The sequence below is a fragment of the Eretmochelys imbricata genome, chromosome 1 (assembly GCF_965152235.1).
Source record: "Eretmochelys imbricata isolate rEreImb1 chromosome 1, rEreImb1.hap1, whole genome shotgun sequence".
In the NCBI taxonomy this organism is placed as follows: domain Eukaryota; kingdom Metazoa; phylum Chordata; order Testudines; family Cheloniidae; genus Eretmochelys; species Eretmochelys imbricata.
The window spans coordinates 120,861,067-120,880,141 of NC_135572.1; the positions used below are offsets into that span (position 1 = coordinate 120,861,067).

The window sequence follows — 19,075 nt, forward strand, 5'->3', positions numbered from 1 at the left end:
AGAGGTTTTTAAGGTCAGGCTTGACAAAGCCCTGGCTGGGATGATTTAGTTGGGATTGGTCCTGCTCTGGGCAGGGTGTTGGACTAGATGGCCTCCAGAGGTCCCTTCCAACACTGTTGTTCTATGATTCTATGATTCTCTGTCCAGTGAAGAAGCTGTATTGATTAGTTCCATTAAAAATCTCATCCAGGTCTCATTAACCAAAAGAATGATGGCTACAATTTGGAGTTTTGAAGGTGTGTGGGGGAAACCTTAGGAGTCCTCTGAAAAAATATTTAAAATTATCTGCTAAAATTGGTAAACTATTTACATATATTATAGAATTGCTGCAGGTCTTTAAAATACTGGAGACTCCTTTTTCTACCATAGTAACATTAGGCAGTCCTTTAACCAATCAAAATTTTGCTCTTCAAGGTTATGGATTCTTCATTATGTTAGTCACTTAAGAGACATTTTGTAATTATCAGTGGTGCTTTGCTAGTGCGGTGGATCCTCAAGAGGACTCTTATTACAATAAAAAAGCTTTATCTCCAGGGTGCTATTCTGCATGTGTGTTTGCCTGCAGAGTGTTTCCAGGTTAACTTTACACACTGCTTTTTTTGGCTGAGGTTTTTGTCTGTGAAAACTCTAGGGGTAAAATTCACCCATCAGTGAAGGGGCCAAGTGTAGCTGAACCACTTCAGTTCTGCTGCATGGGCAGGGCAAGTGTTGAGAGAGAGTATATTAAAGGGTCTCTGTGTATGGCACAGATGGCATGTAGACCAGTATAGCTGGAGAATATGGGGCATGTGAGCAGATTGCTCTAAACAGAATACTTGTAGTCAGAGTATAGTCCAGATTTATCCCATACTTGAGAATTGGATTTCCTGGTACTAGAAACAAGTATTAAACATCATAAATCTCAGCCTGAGTTTTCTGCCCAAGTTTCATATGTCTAAGTATTCCTGCAGGTGCCATTAATTCCACCTTCCTTGTATCCCTATAGAGTTAACAAGCCCCACATGCAACAATGAATGAGCAGAATTTACTCAGCAGCTTTATGCCAGGTCCAATACCAGCTAGGTAGGGTGGATTGACAGGAGAGCCCCATTAGTATTGTCACAGGTGGAAAGGGGAGAGAGGAGAGCACTATGTCTGAGACTATACAGACTTACTGGTCACATATCATCATATGGAGGCTGTACAGAAATTCCCATTTGACTCAAGAAGTAGTTGTGGTGGGGTTACAGGCTGCCCTGCACCCACCTACTGATTGGTAAATAATTTCTCATGTAGTTCCTCTGTACAGAGCCCATTTATTCAGGCTTTTTGCAGGAGGAAAGGAGTAAATTTTAACCAGAATGAATAGCCCAATGGTGCTCTTATGCAATGAAATAAGATAGCATCAGGAATGAAGTATATAGTTCTAGTTTCTTGTAATTTGTTTTGGTTCATGAATCATGGATTATCCTACAATTTCAATAAAAACTCACTGATCTTTCTTTATTATCTTTGCTAATGTGAGGTTTTCTTGATTTTATTTTAAGAAACATTGTGATAGACAGAAATCTAATCTACGAATACGCTTCAGGCCTTCTCTTTTCCAACATGTTGGCCTGCACTCCTCCCTAGCAGGAAAGATCCAGAAACTCACGGTTAGTAGCTAAAACTTCCTTTCCCTTCCATATCAGACAGGATTGATAAGTGATTTTTCATCAGATCAGAAAATTAACTTTTTGCTATACTTTAGCATTTTCAGGTATAATATATTATACTCTAGTTGGAATTAAGCCTGATTAAAGCTGACTACCATAGAATAGAAGAATTTCTAGGTCAACTCATATATTTTTATATGACTCCTGCATATAGTCTCTCATTTTAAATCTCTAACCTTTTATCTGTAATACTGTGACCTTTTATTCATCAATACAGGGTCTCAGATGTACAATGGAGAAAATGGATAATACATTAGTTGCCCTTTGTTTTCCATTTGCTTTTAAGTACTAGCAAAATTAGCCACTAAAGAAAAGAGACTGCCTGACCAACTTAATAGCATGTTTGTCTTTCTTTCAATTAGGATAAAGACTTCCTAAAACCATTATTACATAAAATTCATGTGAATCCACCGGCAGAAGTTTCTACATCTTTAAAAGTCTACCAAGGACATACACTGGAAAAAACCTATATGGGAGAGGATTTTTTCTGGGCTGTTACACCAATTGCTGGGGATTATATCCTATTTAAATTTGACAAACCAGTCAACGTAGAAAGGTTAGTAATCACTTGTCTTTTGGTCTCACAGCTAACGATGCTTGCTAAGCAAGTATGCTTGAGGATAGAATTGAGGAAAAATAAATTAAACATAATGAAAAACTAATTTCATACAAGGTGTCAGATGAAATGGATACTTTGCAGTTCAGTTTAAAATGTGCTTCAATCAACTTTGTTCTTCATAGTTGACTCTGTATTTTATTTAGACTATTTTGCTACAAAATCTATTTTTGTAACCTTCTCCAGAAGTATAACACCACAGCCAGTGCCCTGCCAGCAGTTAAAAAGACTGCCAAATTGAGTCTGTTCCAGTTGGTTGAAGGTGACTTTTTTTTTTCAAGCCCTTTATCTTACTCAAACTCGATGTGTGTAGTTTTTTTATCTGCATTTGTGCTTGAATTTATGATTTGCTACAGTCGCACAGAGGAGTGAAAGTGACCTCTTCTATTTATTAACCTTTAGGCCAGCTAAGGCAAGGAAATACTTCTTTTGCTTTTATTTTTTAACGGGGTAATTTTAGTTTTGCTAGGTTGCCACTGTCCTCTCTCTCTAGTTTAGTTGGAGTCTCTTTTGTTTGCTTATTTTCTTTTCACCCTGTCTTCCTTGTACACTAGCCCAAGACTTACGAAAGAAATTTTTTGTTTAAGGTATCTTTATATTCCTCTGATATTCTCCTTTCATGCACATTGTAGCCTTTCTGCTTCCCCAGTTCTACAGACCCAGAGCCTTGCAGTGCTAACAACTACTATTGGAGTAATCTCACTAGATACTTTCCTTGTGAAGGCTATCTCAGGCTGTCAAGCTGCTCTTTCTGCATTCTTGAAGTGAACCCAATTGGTCAACTTCTTCCATGGATTGGCAGCTAGCTGAAGACTGAGTCATCACCTTAACAGATCTTAAAGATCTCAGATTCATTGAGTTTGGTATTTTCCCCACATTGTACTTTTTGCTCCAATGATTCTGACCAGTGAAATGCAGATCACTTGAGAGGTGAAAGAATTAAAAATTACTCTTCAGTTGCTTAGAAAAGTCTTTTCTTCCAGTGTGGTTATTAGGCCTGCATGGCATGTACCTTAAGGGGGTACGTACACCCCACCTTATCATATAAAAGTCAATACCTTTTACCTGTGGCAATAATATGAAATAGACACCTTTCAGCTAGAGAGTATACATTCAGTGGAAGGTTTTTGATCAACTGCAAAGTTTCTGTTTCAAAGTTACATTGAAATGAACAATATTGTTTGGGTTTTTTTACTTATTTATCCATTTTTGAAAAAAAAATGTGTACTTTTGTAGGATATGAATTTCAGGGAAAGGGGGTGGAACAAGTTAATTTTTATTTTGGTTAGATATTTGTTTTATTAAGATGTGTCAGAAGCAACCTGGCAGTTTTGACAAATGCTCTAAACTTGCTAGGAAATGTCATAAGTAAACTTTGTGCCTCAAAAATGGACATGACTCAGACAATATATTTGCTGAAGTGTCACCTCAGTTTATCGTGTTGAGGGAGAGAAAGTGTCAGTCATTTTTGCAAAGAAAGGGGGAATGTGTCCATTCTTTTGTAATTAGGCAAAGTGGTTAATATAACCCTATTCTCAGTACTGCCATATCTCGGGTGCTAGTAACATTCAGAAGAGATGAGGATTACATGACTTAATCTCTATTCAATGAAGATAATTTAGTTTCTGAAGAAAGTGAACATCTCAGATTCTCCTGCTTTCTCAAAGGAAGTTCACTGACTGGACTGGTATAACATTCTAAATCTAAGTAGTTTTTAATCTGACATGAGGCCATTTTCTTAATTTCTAATAAGTATTGAAATGTTATTTGGGCTCTTATATCATTACCCAAAGTCCACACATATGCAGTTTTTACCTTTCTTGAAATGTCAGAAGATTTGGGAGAGTTACTACTCTAGCTAAGAATTGTCAGGGATATGATGCACTTAAGTGGTGGGATTTTCTAAAGCACTCAGTATTGGCCTAAATCTGTTTCCACGGAAGTCAAGTGACAAGTAGGTGGAGAAATAAGTTTGCAGATATATCATGGGTCTAAACACCAATGAGGGAGAGGAATGATTTGCTGAAGTACACAGAGGTTATAACTGGGAGTAATGGGTTGAATTAAGAAAGGGAAAACTTAGGCTGAATATCAGGAAAACCTTCCTGACGGTGAAATGTAGTAGGATGTGGAATAAAACTAAACTATATAAACACTAGAAAGTATACCTTTGGGAACAATACTGGATTTGTGGGGGAAGGGAACTTGATGACCTTTAGTATGCGTGTCTTTTCTTTGTCTATGATTCTTGAAACCAGTGAAAAAAGCCTTCTGAACCTGAGTGAAACCTTGTCTGCCAAGCTCCATCCCAGAGTTACTGGTTAATAACTAGGTATGTTTGTAAAATCCTGATAAATGAGCTTTCTGATGGAAATAATGACAACCAAACTGACCAAATGAATGGTGCTTCTGTAACAGCATAACACAGCAATTACTTGTTCCCATAATGTATTTTTCCATATAAAACATTTTACTGTGCCGAATTTACTGTTTCTGTAGTAGTTTGCTTGGTTAGCTATAAACTTTTGATCCTTTTCTTTAAAACCCCATACTTCTGAGAATCAGAAAAATTGTTATTTAGCAAGGATAAAGGTATAAGAAAATGTAAGAGCAAAACTGAGCACACAGAAACCCACTGTTTATTTTATCCCTTCATAACTTCAGCAGATGTTTCTTGTCCTAAGCCAACCATACTACAATAGGGATGGAGTGAACTGAACAAGACTCTGAAACTAGTTTTCCATTTCGATAACAGTTCTTACAACTGAAGTTCCTCATCCAGAGCACTGAACCCCCTTATAGTAAGCTAGAATCACACTGTCATCTTTGCAGTCTCTGATGTGCTGCTTCACACATCTCTCTGTTTCAGTGCTGTACCAATGGGATACTGTGAATTCATTAGTTTTATTCTTGATAGTAAATTGGACATCAACATTTTGTGGATTGTTTGCAAAAATAAATCCCTCATTAATTCTGGATGTTAAGACCCTCAAAATAGATCACACATTTAAGATTACAAAAAGATGCTGTCACTTTAAGTTGTTACTGGGCTATTGAAGTCCACTTTAGCTATTTTGATATATGCTACTTGTTGTCCAAATGCACTTTTCTGAACTAAAAATGACAGCCACATTTAAAAGTAGCTTTGAATGCTCGACCGTTCTGTCACTGTAATTTTTGTGTCAAAGATACGTTTACTTTTTTTAGCTTCTCACATTTTGTAAAAAAATATAGATACCCCTTTTCCCTTCTATTTACTCTTTTGTTTAGTGATGTCAATGAGAAACACTGCACCTGTATGTTCTGTTGTAAAAAATGGTTTGAATTTGGACACCACTTAGTCTGGTTTAGTGTTAGTTTTTATAGGAATCATTGAAGTATTTTTAGCTTAGCAGTCAATCTAAAAGAAAAGAGGAGAGAACAAATAAAAGATAAATGTGCTTCCCATTTTAAAAAAATATATATATCCCACACTCAAACCTTCTGCTATAGCACTTTCTAAGGCTGCTGTCCCTTGGCTCTCAATTACATCTAGCACCATTGTAACCATTGCCTTAAGAACACCCCACCCTGCATAGTACACACAAATGTTTCATTGTCACAAATCTAATGATAACACGGGACTGTGAAAACACTAATAATGCTGGTGTGCTTTTTGGAACACATACATTGTGGTCACTATTTGTTCTTTTCAAAACTTGGCACCTTTCAATTATAAATGAGAGCTTGTTATCTTGAGAACTCAGAGTAAACATTTCATCAGAATCAAAGTCTGGCTCTTCCTTCTCAGCTTGAGAAAAAAGCTTCCAACTTTGATCTTACTGAAAATTTTTCAAGAAAAAATGCAAAAATATATTCTATCCTCTAGTAGTCTTGGGTTTTCCTTTCCTCCCCAACCATTGTCAGTAAATGTATTGGCTATCTATGGTGCTCATCATCATTGTACCTGAATACCTCACAAATGTTAATGAATTTATCCTTGCAGCTCCCCCTGTGCTGTAGGGAAGTACATTTATTCCCATTTTTGCAGGTTCAGAACTTCAGTGGGATTAACTCACATGAATAAAACAAGCAGGATTTCGTTCTCTGTCAGTCTGTCTAATACTGGCAAAACTGGTTAAATTTTTACTGGTCTTTCCATGAGTTTCATCTCCAGTGCAGAGAAGAAAAAGGCAATATATCAGTCTTTAATATTCAAGGAATTAAGGAATATAAAATGAGTCCATTTGAGTCCATTAGGGGGGAGGGATAGCTCAGTGGTTTGAGCATTGGCCTGCTAAACCCAGGGTTGTGAGTTCAGTCCTTGAGGGGGCCATTTGGGATCTGGGGCAAAAATTGGGGATTGGTCCTGCTTTGAGCAGGGGGTTGGACTAGATGACCTCCTGAGGTCCCTTCCAACCCTGATATTCTATGATTCTATGAAGGAAATATTTTACATTAGGTCATGATTCCTCATGTCATTAATGTACTATATAATTTAGAAAATGGTTTTAGCAATGTTCTGAAAAACCATACATTAGGAGTCCTCCCTTCCTATTGTTTTTGCCTGCAGTTAAAGAGGAATAGCTACTATGAATAGGGATACCAAATAGTTTTCGTTTCAGCTAGAGCAGTTTTTAGAAAACCACAGATTTTACACCATAACTGAATCAGACTTAATAAAAATCCATTCACAAATTCCACTGTAGGTGTGTGTGTGCCCAGTGCACTTGGGTCAGAGACTTTTGCCAGCATTACCAACAGGTGGCGCATGTGCCCTCGCTGTCCTTGTGCACTGATCTGAGGGTAAAAGGGGGCATGACCGCTGCCTTCCTCACAGTTTGTTCTTACCAGCCATGGCAAGAGTTGGAGCTCCCCTGTTGCTGTTCAGCTGCAGTTAGCCAACCTTTAAAAAGAGATTTTCTCTATTTTGTGTATAGTTATAATTAGTTTTAGTGCTAGTCTCATACAGTTTACTTAAGTAGTTCTCCTATTAGGGGTTTGATATGCAGAAATCCGCAGGACTCAAGCAATGTGTCATATGCAGGGCCAAGGTCCCAGTTGTGGATTGACACTAAAGCTACCTAATTTGCTTAGGTGAAGGACATGTGAAGGACAAATGTCCTATTTGTTCTTCCTTTCCAATGAGGATGAAGAAGCAGAGGGATTTCAACCTTAAGGTACATGTCATAAAGAAGCCAATACGTCCTCCTTCAGAGCCTGACCCAACCATGAGAGGATGGACAGTCTGTCCATGAGGAGCACCTATCTAGCTGCACCAGCTTCTAAGCCCAAATTGGGTGGGAAACACCACTTATCTTCCTTCCTTGCAGCCTCTTTGAAGTGTCACCCCACAGAAAATCTTCTAAAAAATTCTCCAGTGCCAAGTCAAAGTCTGACTGTAAATCCAGACACTCACCATTGCTGTCTGAGGCAGCACTGTTGACTCTGGAATTCAGTGGGGCCATCAAGAATGCCTTCATCATTACCAGACAGATTCCTGACTGCAGTGCCATTGGGTCCAGTACAGTGGCACTGGCAACAGAACACTTGCCTCTGATTTCAGTGCTGTTGATACTCCAGGCCTACAACAGAGTGAGAGAACTGCCAAGGTAAAGAGAAGTTTGGCTGCAGGGGGAGGAGGTCAAGGGATTATAACTATTAGAAAGACACCAAATCCCGAAGAAAAGTAACTGACATGGAAAAAACAAAAAATACACCTAACAAATATACCCCAAACTTAAACTATATTAAAAAAAAAAAAAGCCAAAGAGTAAAAGAAATGCAGGCAGAAAACCAGCAGCAGGGTGGGAGCTACATAGTTGATTACATTGAGTGCAACACGTCTGATTATCTGGCTTGTGTGCAGGGGGCATATGTATGTGTGAGGTATAAGCAACCCATGACTCTCAGAGACAGAGTATGGGCTCTTGAGACCAGAGTGACTGAACTGGAGGAGCAAAGGGAAACAGAGAGGTACATAGAGGAGACTTTTAGGGACATAGCCTCCTGTCCAACAGTCCCTGTGCTGCTAAGGAGGATGAAAGTCTGGGGAGGGAGAGCATGAAGCTGGAGTGGAGGGAAACAATCCCATAGCTGGGATCCACAGTCCAGATGTCATAATATTCTCTTGCACTGAGGATATCCCTCCAGGGGCAGGGACTCCACTTATTAGGAAGAGGCAGACAAAGTAGTGGGGGATTTGATTATTAGAAATATAGATAGTTGGGTTTTTGATGAGCTGGAGATCTGCATGGTGAATTGCCTGCTGGGTGCAGAGGTAGTGGATCTCATGATACATCTAGGTAGCCTTATAGGCTGTGCTGGGGAGGAGCCAGTAGTCATGGTACATGTAGGTTATCAGTGACACAGGGAAAGGTAGGAGTGAGCTCCTGGAAGCCAAATTTAGGCTGCTTGGTAAGTGATTAAAGTCCAGGACCTTCATGATAGCACTCTCTGAAATGCTTCCAGTTCCATGCACAAGCCTAGTAAGACAGGCAGAACTGCAAGGGTCAAATGCCTGGATGAGATGATGGTGTAGCAAGGAGGGAGTTAAGTTTATTAGGAACTGGGGAACCTTTTGGAGGCAATATGTTTTTTTAAAGGTAGAGTCAAATAAGGTGAAAATCTTAAAGGAATCAAACTGTACCTAAGAGTATCTATGGATAGAAAGTCCATACTTGAATAATTAGAGTATAGCAGTAGAAATACACTACCAAGCACCTGACCAGGATGATGACAATGATCGTGAAATGAAAAGGAGGTTAGAGAGGTTAAAAATCAGAAAACGCAATAATAATGAGTGATTTCAGCTGTTCTCATATTGACTGGGTAAATGTCACCTCCGGGCATGATACAGAGATAAAATCTGTAGACACCATAAATGACTGCTTCTTGGAGCAGCTAGTCCTGGAACCCACAAGGAGAGAGGCAAGTCTTGATTTAGTCCTAAGTGGAGCATATGATCCGGTCTAAGAGGTAATTATAGCTGAACTACTTGGTAATAGTGACCATAATGTAATTAAATTTAGCATCATTGTAGGGAGGAAAATACCAATACAACCCACCACAGTGATACTTAACTTTGAAAAGGAACTACACAAGAATGAGGATGGTAGTTACACAGAAATTAAAAAGAGCAGTCACAAGGGTAAAATGGCTTCAAGCAGCATGAGACTACTTAAAAACACCACAGTAGACATTCAGAATAAATGTCTACTCCAAATAAAAAAAGACAGAAGGAGGACCAAAAGAATGCCTCCATGGCTGAACAGCAGAATAAGAGATGGTTAGAGGCAAAAAGACAGTCTTTAAAAATTGGAACTAAAATCCTAATGAGATGAATAGGAAGGATCACAAACTCTGACAAGTAAAATGTCAAAGTATAATAAAGCAGACCAAGAAAGAATTTGAGACGCAACTTGCTAAAGATGGAAAAACTAACAGTAATTTTGTTTAAAGTACATCAGAAGCAGGAAGCCGACTTAACAGGCAGTGGAACCAGTAGATGACAGAGCTGTTAAAGGAGGATTCCGGGAAGACACTGCCCTTGCACAGAAGCTAAATGAATTTTTGCACTGATCTTCAATTCAGAGGTTATGGGGGAGATACCCACATCAGAGCTATTTTTTGGGCAACAAATCTGAAGTACTGTCCCAAATTGATCTCTGTCCGTTGAAGAGGTTTGAGAACAGTTTGATAAACTAAACAATAAGAAGTCACCAGGACCATATGATATTTACCTTAGCGTTCTGAAAAAACTCAAATATGAAATTGCAGTACTACTAACTATAGTATCAGGTTTCAGAGTAGCAGCCGTGTTAGTCTCTATTTGCAAAAAGAACAGGAGGACTTGTGGCACCTTAGAGACTAACAAATTTATTTGAGCATAAGCTTTCGTGAGCTACAGCTCACTTCATCCGATGAAGTGAGCTGTAGCTCATGAAAGCTTATGCTCAGATAAATTTGTTAATCTCTAAGGTGCCACAAGTACTCCTTTTCTTTTAACTATAGTATGTAACCTATCACTGAAATAATGTACTTGATTACCTACTGCATCTGAAGTCCTCTGGTCTTTGTCAGTTCAGTGAGAGTCCATCTAGCATGCATCTCTGCAGAACACCTTCCAGTGGATGGATTTTCTATCTTTTTTCACAGCCTGTCATTTCCAGATTTTAAAAGGGATTTCTTAGCATGTACCATCCTGTGTCTGATCCATTACCTTCATGAGACCTGAATTTAATGCTGTCTTGCTTGTTGGTTCCCTTTTTGAACCTTTGATAACATCTCTGAAAACCATGTTCTTGATGGCTGTTAGCTCTGCAAGGAGAATCTCAGAACTGCAGGCACTTTTAGCAGACCCTCCTTTCACAGTTTTCTGCAAAGACAAGAGGTCTCTTGGGCTGCACTCCAAGTTTGTGCCTAAGGTGGTATCAGCATTCTACCTCATCCAGAGTATTATCTCCCACTGTTCTTTCCAAAATGTCATAGTTCCAAGGCCAAAGAAAAGCTTCACATCTTAGATGTTTGGAGGGCTCTGGCATTTTACCTCAACCACAAAACGTCTTTCAAATCCTCTGCTGGACTCTTTGAAGTCTCTGCTGAAAGGATCAAAAAGGGAACCTGTTCCAGCTCAGTGTATTTTATACTGGATTTTTGACTATATCAAGCTTTGCTATGATCTTGCTAAAGTCCTTACTCCACCATAATAATGGTCCACTCCACTAGGGCTCATTCCACTTTCAGTCTTTTTTGAGCAACATTCCTAACATTTGTTAGTCTCTGAGGTGCCACAAGTCCTCCTTTTCTTTATTTCTGTAATGGACATTTGCAAAGCAGCAACATGCTCAACTGTACATAGCTTCTCTAGATACAATATTATTACTCAAGCTTCCTGGGATGATTCCTGCTTTGGCAAATCAGTCTCTCTTCAGATAATGCAAAATCCCACCACTTATAAGAAAATGGCTGGTGAGTCACCCACAGCGAAATGTATATGTGCACAATCACTCAAAGGAGAAAAAATGGTGTTTTAGAACAATGAAAAAGAACAGTAAGCCTGCTATGGTGATTTCTCAGAGGAAGACACATTTTAACATACATGTAATCTGATTATTCTATAGAACATTCCTTTTTTTATTTTTAAAAATCATGTAAACATCAATCAGTAAGAGAAGATTATCAAAACCAGAGCCGTTTTAATATCTATGTATAGAGAAATGAAACACATACTATAACTTAAATAACAAGAACTACAACCATGATAAAAAGAGCTTGGAGTCCAGAAAAACCACTAATGCCGAAATCCTGGCACCATTGAAGTCAACGGCAAAACTCTCATTGACTTCAGTGGGGCCAGATTTTCACCCCCGGGATTTTATAAATCATAGAATCATAGAATATCAGGGTTGGAAGGGACCCCTGAAGGTCATCTAGTCCAACCCCCTGCTCGAAGCGGGACCAATTCCCAGTTAAATCATCCCAGCCAGGGCTTTGTCAAGCCTGACCTTAAAAACCTCTAAGGAAGGAGATTCTACCACCTCCCTAGGTAACGCATTCCAGTGTTTTACCACCCTCTTAGTGAAAAAGTTTTTCCTAATATCCAATCTAAACCTCCCCCACTGCAACTTGAGACCATTACTCCTCGTTCTGTCATCTGCTACCATTGAGAACAGTCTAGAGCCATCCTCTTTGGAACCCCCTTTCAGGTAGTTGAAAGCAGCTATCAAATCCCCCCTCATTCTTCTCTTCTGCAGGCTAAACAATCCCAGCTCCCTCAGCCTCTCCTCATAAGTCATGTGTTCTAGACCCCTAATCATTTTTGTTGCCCTTCGCTGGACTCTCTCCAATTTATCCACATCTTTCTTGTAGTGTGGGGCCCAAAACTGGACACAGTACTCCAGATGAGGCCTCACCAATGTCGAATAGAGGGGAACGATCACGTCCCTCGATCTGCTCGCTATGCCCCTACTTATACATCCCAAAATGCCATTGGCCTTCTTGGCAACAAGGGCACACTGCTGACTCATATCCAGCTTCTCGTCCACTGTCACCCCTAGGTCCTTTTCCGCAGAACTGCTGCCTAGCCATTCGGTCCCTAGTCTGTAGCGGTGCATTGGATTCTTCCATCCTAAGTGCAGGACCCTGCACTTATCCTTATTGAACCTCATCAGATTTCTTTTGGCCCAGTCCTCCAATTTGTCTAGGTCCTTCTGTATCCTATCCCTCCCCTCCAGCGTATCTACCACTCCTCCCAGTTTAGTATCATCCGCAAATTTGCTGAGAGTGCAATCCACACCATCCTCCAGATCATTTATGAAGATATTGAACAAAACCGGCCCCAAGACCGACCCTTGGGGCACTCCACTTGATACCGGCTACCAACTAGACATGGAGCCATTGATCACTACCCGTTGAGCCCGACAATCTAGCCAGCTTTCTACCCACCTTATAGTGCATTTATCCAGCCCATACTTCCTTAACTTGCTGACAAGAATACTGTGGGAGACCGTGTCAAAAGCTTTGCTAAAATCAAGAAACAATACATCCACTGCTTTCCCTTCATCCACAGAACCAGTAATCTCATCATAAAAGGCGATTAGATTAGTCAGGCATGACCTTCCCTTGGTGAATCCATGCTGGCTGTTCCTGATCACTTTCCTCTCATGCAAGTGCATCAGGATTGACTCTTTGAGGACCTGCTCCATGATTTTTCCAGGGACTGAGGTGAGGCTGACTGGCCTGTAGTTCCCAGGATCCTCCTTCTTCCCTTTTTTAAAGATTGGCACTACATTAGCCTTTTTCCAGTCATCCGGGACTTCCACGGTTCGCCACGAGTTTTCAAAGATAATGGCCAATGGCTCTGCAATCACAGCCGCCAATTCCTTCAGCACTCTCAGATGCAACTCGTCCGGCCCCATGGACTTGTGCACGTCCAGCTTTTCTAAATAGTCCCTAACCACCTCTATCTCCACAGAGGGCTGGCCATCTCTTCCCCATTTTGTGATGCCCAGCGCAGCAGTCTGGGAGCTGACCTTGTTAGTGAAAACAGAGGCAAAAAAAGCATTGAGTACATTAGCTTTTTCCACATCCTCTGTCACTAGGTTGCCTCCCTCATTCAGTAAGGGGCCCACATTTTCCTTGGCTTTCTTCTTGTTGCCAGCATACCTGAAAAAACCCTTCTTGTTACTCTTGACATCTCTCGCTAGCTGCAGCTCCAGGTGCGATTTGGCCCTCCTGATTTCATTCCTACATGCCCGAGCAATATTTTTATTCTCTTCCCTGGTCATACGTCCAACCTTCCACTTCTTGTAAGCTTCTTTTTTATGTTTAAGATCCGCTAGGATTTCACCATTAAGCCAAGCTGGTCGCCTGCCATATTTACTATTCTTTCGACTCATCGGGATGGTTTGTCCCTGTAACCTCAACAGGGATTCCTTGAAATACAGCCAGCTCTCCTGGACTCCTTTCCCCTTCAAGTTAGTCCCCCAGGGGATCCTGGCCATCCCTTCCCTGAGGGAGTCGAAGTCTGCTTTCCTGAAGTCCAGGGTCCGTATCCTGCTGCTTACCTTTCTTCCCTGCGTCAGGATCCTGAACTCAACCATCTCATGGTCACTGCCTCCCAGATTCCCATCCACTTTTGCTTCCCCCACTAATTCTACCCGGTTTGTGAGCAGCAGGTCAAGAAAAGCGCCCCCCCTAGTTGGCTCCTCTAGCACTTGCGCCAGGAAATTGTCCCCTACGCTTTCCAAAAACTTCCTGGATTGTCTATGCACCGCAGTATTGCTCTCCCAGCAGATATCAGGAAAATTAAAGTCACCCATGAGAATCAGGGCATGCGATCTAGTAGCTTCCGTGAGCTGCCGGAAGAAAGCCTCATCTACCTCATCCCCCTGGTCCGGTGGTCTATAGCAGACTCCCACCACTACATCACTCTTGTTGCACACACTTCTAAACTTAATCCAGAGACACTCAGGTTTTTCTACAGTTTCGTACCGGAGCTCTGAGCAGTCATACTGCTCCCTTACATACAGTGCTACTCCCCCACCTTTTCTGCCCTGCCTGTCCTTCCTGAACAGTTTATAACCATCCATGACAGTACTCCAGTCATGTGAGTTATCCCACCAAGTCTCTGTGATTCCAATCACATCATAGTTCCTTGACATCACCAGGACCTCCAGTTCTCCCTGCTTGTTTCCAAGGCTTTGTGCATTCGTATATAAGCACTTGAGATAACCTGTTGATCGCCCCTCATTTAATAGATCAAACAAATAGATCAAACAGTTCACTAGGCACATAAAAACAAGACAGAAAAAAAAAACTAATACTTTTTCCAACTAAGTTAAAATGCAGTTGTACGTTATACAACAATAGACTCAAAAAAAAAATCAAATTAAATAACACCTGTCCAATAAGTATCACCCATCGATAGAGAATTTTAATTTAAGGGAAATATTATTTCCTTTTCTCTAGTATAATTGTAGTTGTTTATATTGAATTACCAAGAAATGAATATAAAACTAAACTTTATGAAACTACAAGTGATGTTCATGTAGTTTCATGAACTACATGATACTGATCAGTATCAAGCTCACTAGTATCTTTAAGGCCAGCTGTGAAGAAAGGAAAGCCTTGTCTTCATCAAAAGTGTAAAATAAGTACATTTTATAAGTACATAAAATTTGAAAGGACATGAGGCAGAAACCTAAAGACAGAACTTGAGCTGAGAGAAACAATAATTAATTCTCTCAACCAGCATAGATTTTTGAAACGCTGGAAAATACAGTTTTTATTTGCTAGAAAAGATTACTTCTATTTCCTGACCTGATTTATGAGCCTTGCACAATCAATAGCTGATCAAAAAGGGTACAATCAGCACATGCTTTTGCACAAGAAGAGATGAAGAACTGCTGTTAGAGATTGAACAGTTTAAATATGGAATGGAGAAGATTAAAATCACAAATGGAGGTTAAAAGTATTGACATAGATTTGTACAAATGGTTGAGGTTTTTTAAATGACACCAGAATTAGGTAGTTATTAACCCTGATCCCATACTCCATACAAGGAAGGTGTCAGGGATAGAGCAGCTTTTTACAGTTTCATTTTTGAGGTAGCTTGATGTTACATTTACAAAATAGAAATTAATATTACTTTTCATTGACAAACTTATTTTAGAATTTCCAAACTTCTGCATGTTTAAATTTGTAACTAAAATATTCTTGTACAGCTTTTATTTTTAAGAGAATAATTTAGCAATTTTCACTTCAGTTTGGAATAATATACGTGTGTGTGTGCACGCATGCACACGCTTTTCTGAATTTTAATGTTAAATAATGATTCTGAGGCTATTGTGTAGAAATAGCAGCTAGATGAGACACTATTGTTAATGATTTTAGTGACAAGAAAAATGCCACTCAAGCAGAAAAAATACATATTTCCAATGTTCCTGTCAGGATTCCCTCCCCACTCTGAACTCTGGAATACAGACGTGGGGACCCGTATGAACAACCCCCTAAGCTTATTTCTACCAGCTTAGGTTAAAAATTCCCCAAGGCACAAATCTCTTTTGTCCTTGGACAGTATGCTTCACCATCAAATGATTTAAACAAACATTCAGGGAGGGCCACTTGGAGCCCAGTCGCCCCCAAAATATCCCCCCAAGCCCTTACACTCCCTTTCCTAGGGAGACTTGAGAATAATATCCTAACCAGTTGGTTACAAAGTGAGCACAGATCAACCCCCCCTGGGTTTTAGGACACTGAAAATCAATCAGATTCTTAAAAGAAGAATTTTATTTAAAGAAAAGTTAAAAGAATCACCTCTGTAAAATCAGGATGGAAGATAACTTTACAGGGTAACAAAAGATTCACAAACACAGAGGAACTCCCTCTAGGCTTAGTTCAAAGTTACAAAAAACAGGAAAAAACCTCCCTCTAGCAAAGGGAAAATTCACAAGCTAAAACAAAAGATAATCTAACACACCTTGCTTGGCTTTACTTACTATTTTTGTAATATTAGAAGCTGGTTCAGGATTGGTTGGAGGAGATGTATTTCGGCCTGGCTTCTCTCAGTCCCAGGAGAGAATACCCAATAAAAAGCACAAAGTCTCCCCCTCCCCAGATTTGAAAGTATCTTCTTTCCCCATTGGTCCTTTTGGTCAGGTGCCAACCAGGTTATTTGAGCTTCTTAACCCCTTACAGGTAAGGACAAATTCTAGGCTACCCTTAGCTGTATGGTTATGACAGTTCCCATGGGTTGACACCACTTAAATCCCAGGCCAGATGTCTTAGTAATTCATGAACCAAAAGCACATCTCTCTACACATCAGTCAGGTCTTGCAGCTAGGAAAATGTTCTGTAGTTCAACTCCTCTTGGGCCTTGTGCTCGTTATCCACTGAGAGGAAGGCAAGCTTACTGCAGGACACCTAGCTAAATGGCAACCAGTGTACTAGCAATAGAGTTTTGATCTGCTGTCAAATAATTTTATCTTTAAGAGAAATAAAATTCTTATAAATCTGAAGTACAAGAATATACTATCATTAAGGCTCCGTGTTTGTCACGGCGGTCACAGAAGTCACAGATTCTGTGACCTCTGTGACTTCTGCAGCGGCCTGTGTGGCTGGCCTGGGAGCTGCTTGAGCCACTCGGGGCAGCCCTTGGGGCAGTCTTAGGCCCTTCACACCCTCTCCCCCCAGCAACAGGAGTTCAGGCAGGGGGGGCTCAGGGCTGGGGATTGGGTGTGGGGCGGTGCTTACCTGTGTGTGTGGGGGGGTGCTCCCTAGAAGGGCAACAGGAACTCCCCTCCCTCAGCTCCTAGCTCCATGTGCTGCCTCAGCCCGCAGGCACCGCCCACGCAGCTCCCATTGTCCGCAGTTCTTAACTAATGGGAACTGCAGAACTGAGGCTTGGGGCGAATTGAAGGCAGCACATGGAGCTAGGAGGTGGAGGTTGCTGCTTCCCAGGAGCCGGCTAGGGAACATGCCCCAATACTCCCTCCCACCCACCCACCCACAGACCACCCACGGCACCCACCGAGCATCCATTGTGATCCACTGCTCCCGGGCCATGCCCACTCCCCCAGCACCCGCAGCACCCCCTGGGCTGCAACCCCCCCCACCCCAAACACTTGCGCCGCCGCCAGCTTTAGTCATGGGTATATAGTACAAGTCATGGATAGGTCATGGCTGTGAATTTTTGTTTACGGCCCTTGACTTGTCCATGACTTTTACTAAAAATACCCATGACTAAAACGTAGACTTAACTATCATGCATAACTTTATTTGTATTTTGTATGCATTCTTTGATTATAGTAATAGACCTGATCTGTCAAAGAGAAATTACATATGTGTATGTGTTGTTTAGATAGAGGAAGAGAGATAAATGAAAAGGACAACTTTGGATAGAAGGAAGCCTGGAAACTCATTTAGGTCAATCATTTTTTTAAATCATATCATACTGAGATTATGCTAATTTTTGTGTGTGTTGCAGTGTTGCTACAGTGGAGCTGATAATTGCTGTAAATGAACAAAATCACCCCCTAGTGTCTAAATGTTAATAGCACAGCAGGAAAAACACTGTTACTATTGCAATTTTTTCACCATTAACTCAAACAGAGAGCATGATGACTGTAAAGGAGTTTCTAGAGTTTCCCTTATGAAAAAATATTGGCGCGTGAGAGTGGTAAAAAGAAAAGGAGCACTTGTGGCACTTTAGAGACTAACCAATTTATTTGAGCATAAGCTTTCGTGAGCTAAAGCTCACTTCATCGGGGTTATCTCATTAATATAGTGGTAAAACTCCCACTGATGATTAGGGTGTTAGAATGCATAAGGACATCAGAATAGATCTAAATGCACATTTTAAACAAGTATCTTTCTGGGCTGCTTTGCTGTAATTTTGGCTTACTTATCACTGAGACCTGTAGTAAAAGGTGGAAAATGTACTCCTGGTATGTTTTTGAGATTTCATAAATGTTTAGAAAAAAAGACTACAAATTTGGTTTTGCAGTCCTTAATCTAGGCAAAACTCTCCATTAATTTCAATAAGAGTTTTATTTGATAAAATCTGTAGATTCGAGGCCTGTGTATGATAAATTCTGTTTCTGTGTTAGCATTGTGTAAACTCATGTATTGAACATTTAAGAACAAATATTTTTCTTGAAGAGTTTACAGAGCCCATGTCCCTGAAGCAAATTCTGTTCTGCTAGTCCTGTGCAATTCCTATTGAACTCAGTGTATGCCACTGAAGTCAATGGAACTTGCATGCATGTATCTGACAACAGAATTTGGCTCTGTCTCTTTCAGAGCCCTGATCCTGTTTTAGGATTTTTTTTGTCACCTATCCCTTTATCAGAGAATTTCCTTGTTTGAGAAAGCAGGTGCTTAAAGTTAAGCATGTGCTGATGTCTGAATAGAGATGTTTTCCCAAATCAGGACTAGAGAGTCCTGTTTTCCTCTTCTGCTTTCTTTTAATGATGCTTTCTGCAAGGATCATTAATCACAGAAAAAAATAATTTCTTGCAGATAAAGATTTTGTGGATTAATAGCAACTACTTATCCAGCTCTAGACATATTTAACACTGACAAATTGGAAATTTTATGTCTGATTACATTTTAATAAATTGTAAATTGAGTGATTTTTCATAATTTTAGTTAAGTGATAATTCTTGAACTAGTTTTAACTGAGTAATGATGCATATGTAGTGTGTTAGATGGTGCTTACTTTACATTTCAGTTGAAATGAGGGCTTCAGTGCTAATAGATTTTACATATTTATTTAGATGCATTA

The 19,075-nt window shown here is 40.2% G+C and overlaps 1 protein-coding gene across 4 annotated transcripts in view; it reads left to right on the forward strand.

Moving 5' to 3' along the window:
* Window positions 1–19,075, forward strand: part of MGAT4A (alpha-1,3-mannosyl-glycoprotein 4-beta-N-acetylglucosaminyltransferase A) — a 152,145-nt gene that overhangs the window by 110,918 nt on the left and 22,152 nt on the right. For all 4 annotated transcript variants that reach the window (XM_077814680.1, XM_077814697.1, XM_077814705.1 and 1 more), the window contains exons 11-12: window positions 1,527–1,634; window positions 2,057–2,250. In XM_077814680.1, the coding sequence (XP_077670806.1) occupies window positions 1,527–1,634; window positions 2,057–2,250 (302 nt within the window). The remainder of the gene's footprint in view (window positions 1–1,526; window positions 1,635–2,056; window positions 2,251–19,075) is intronic.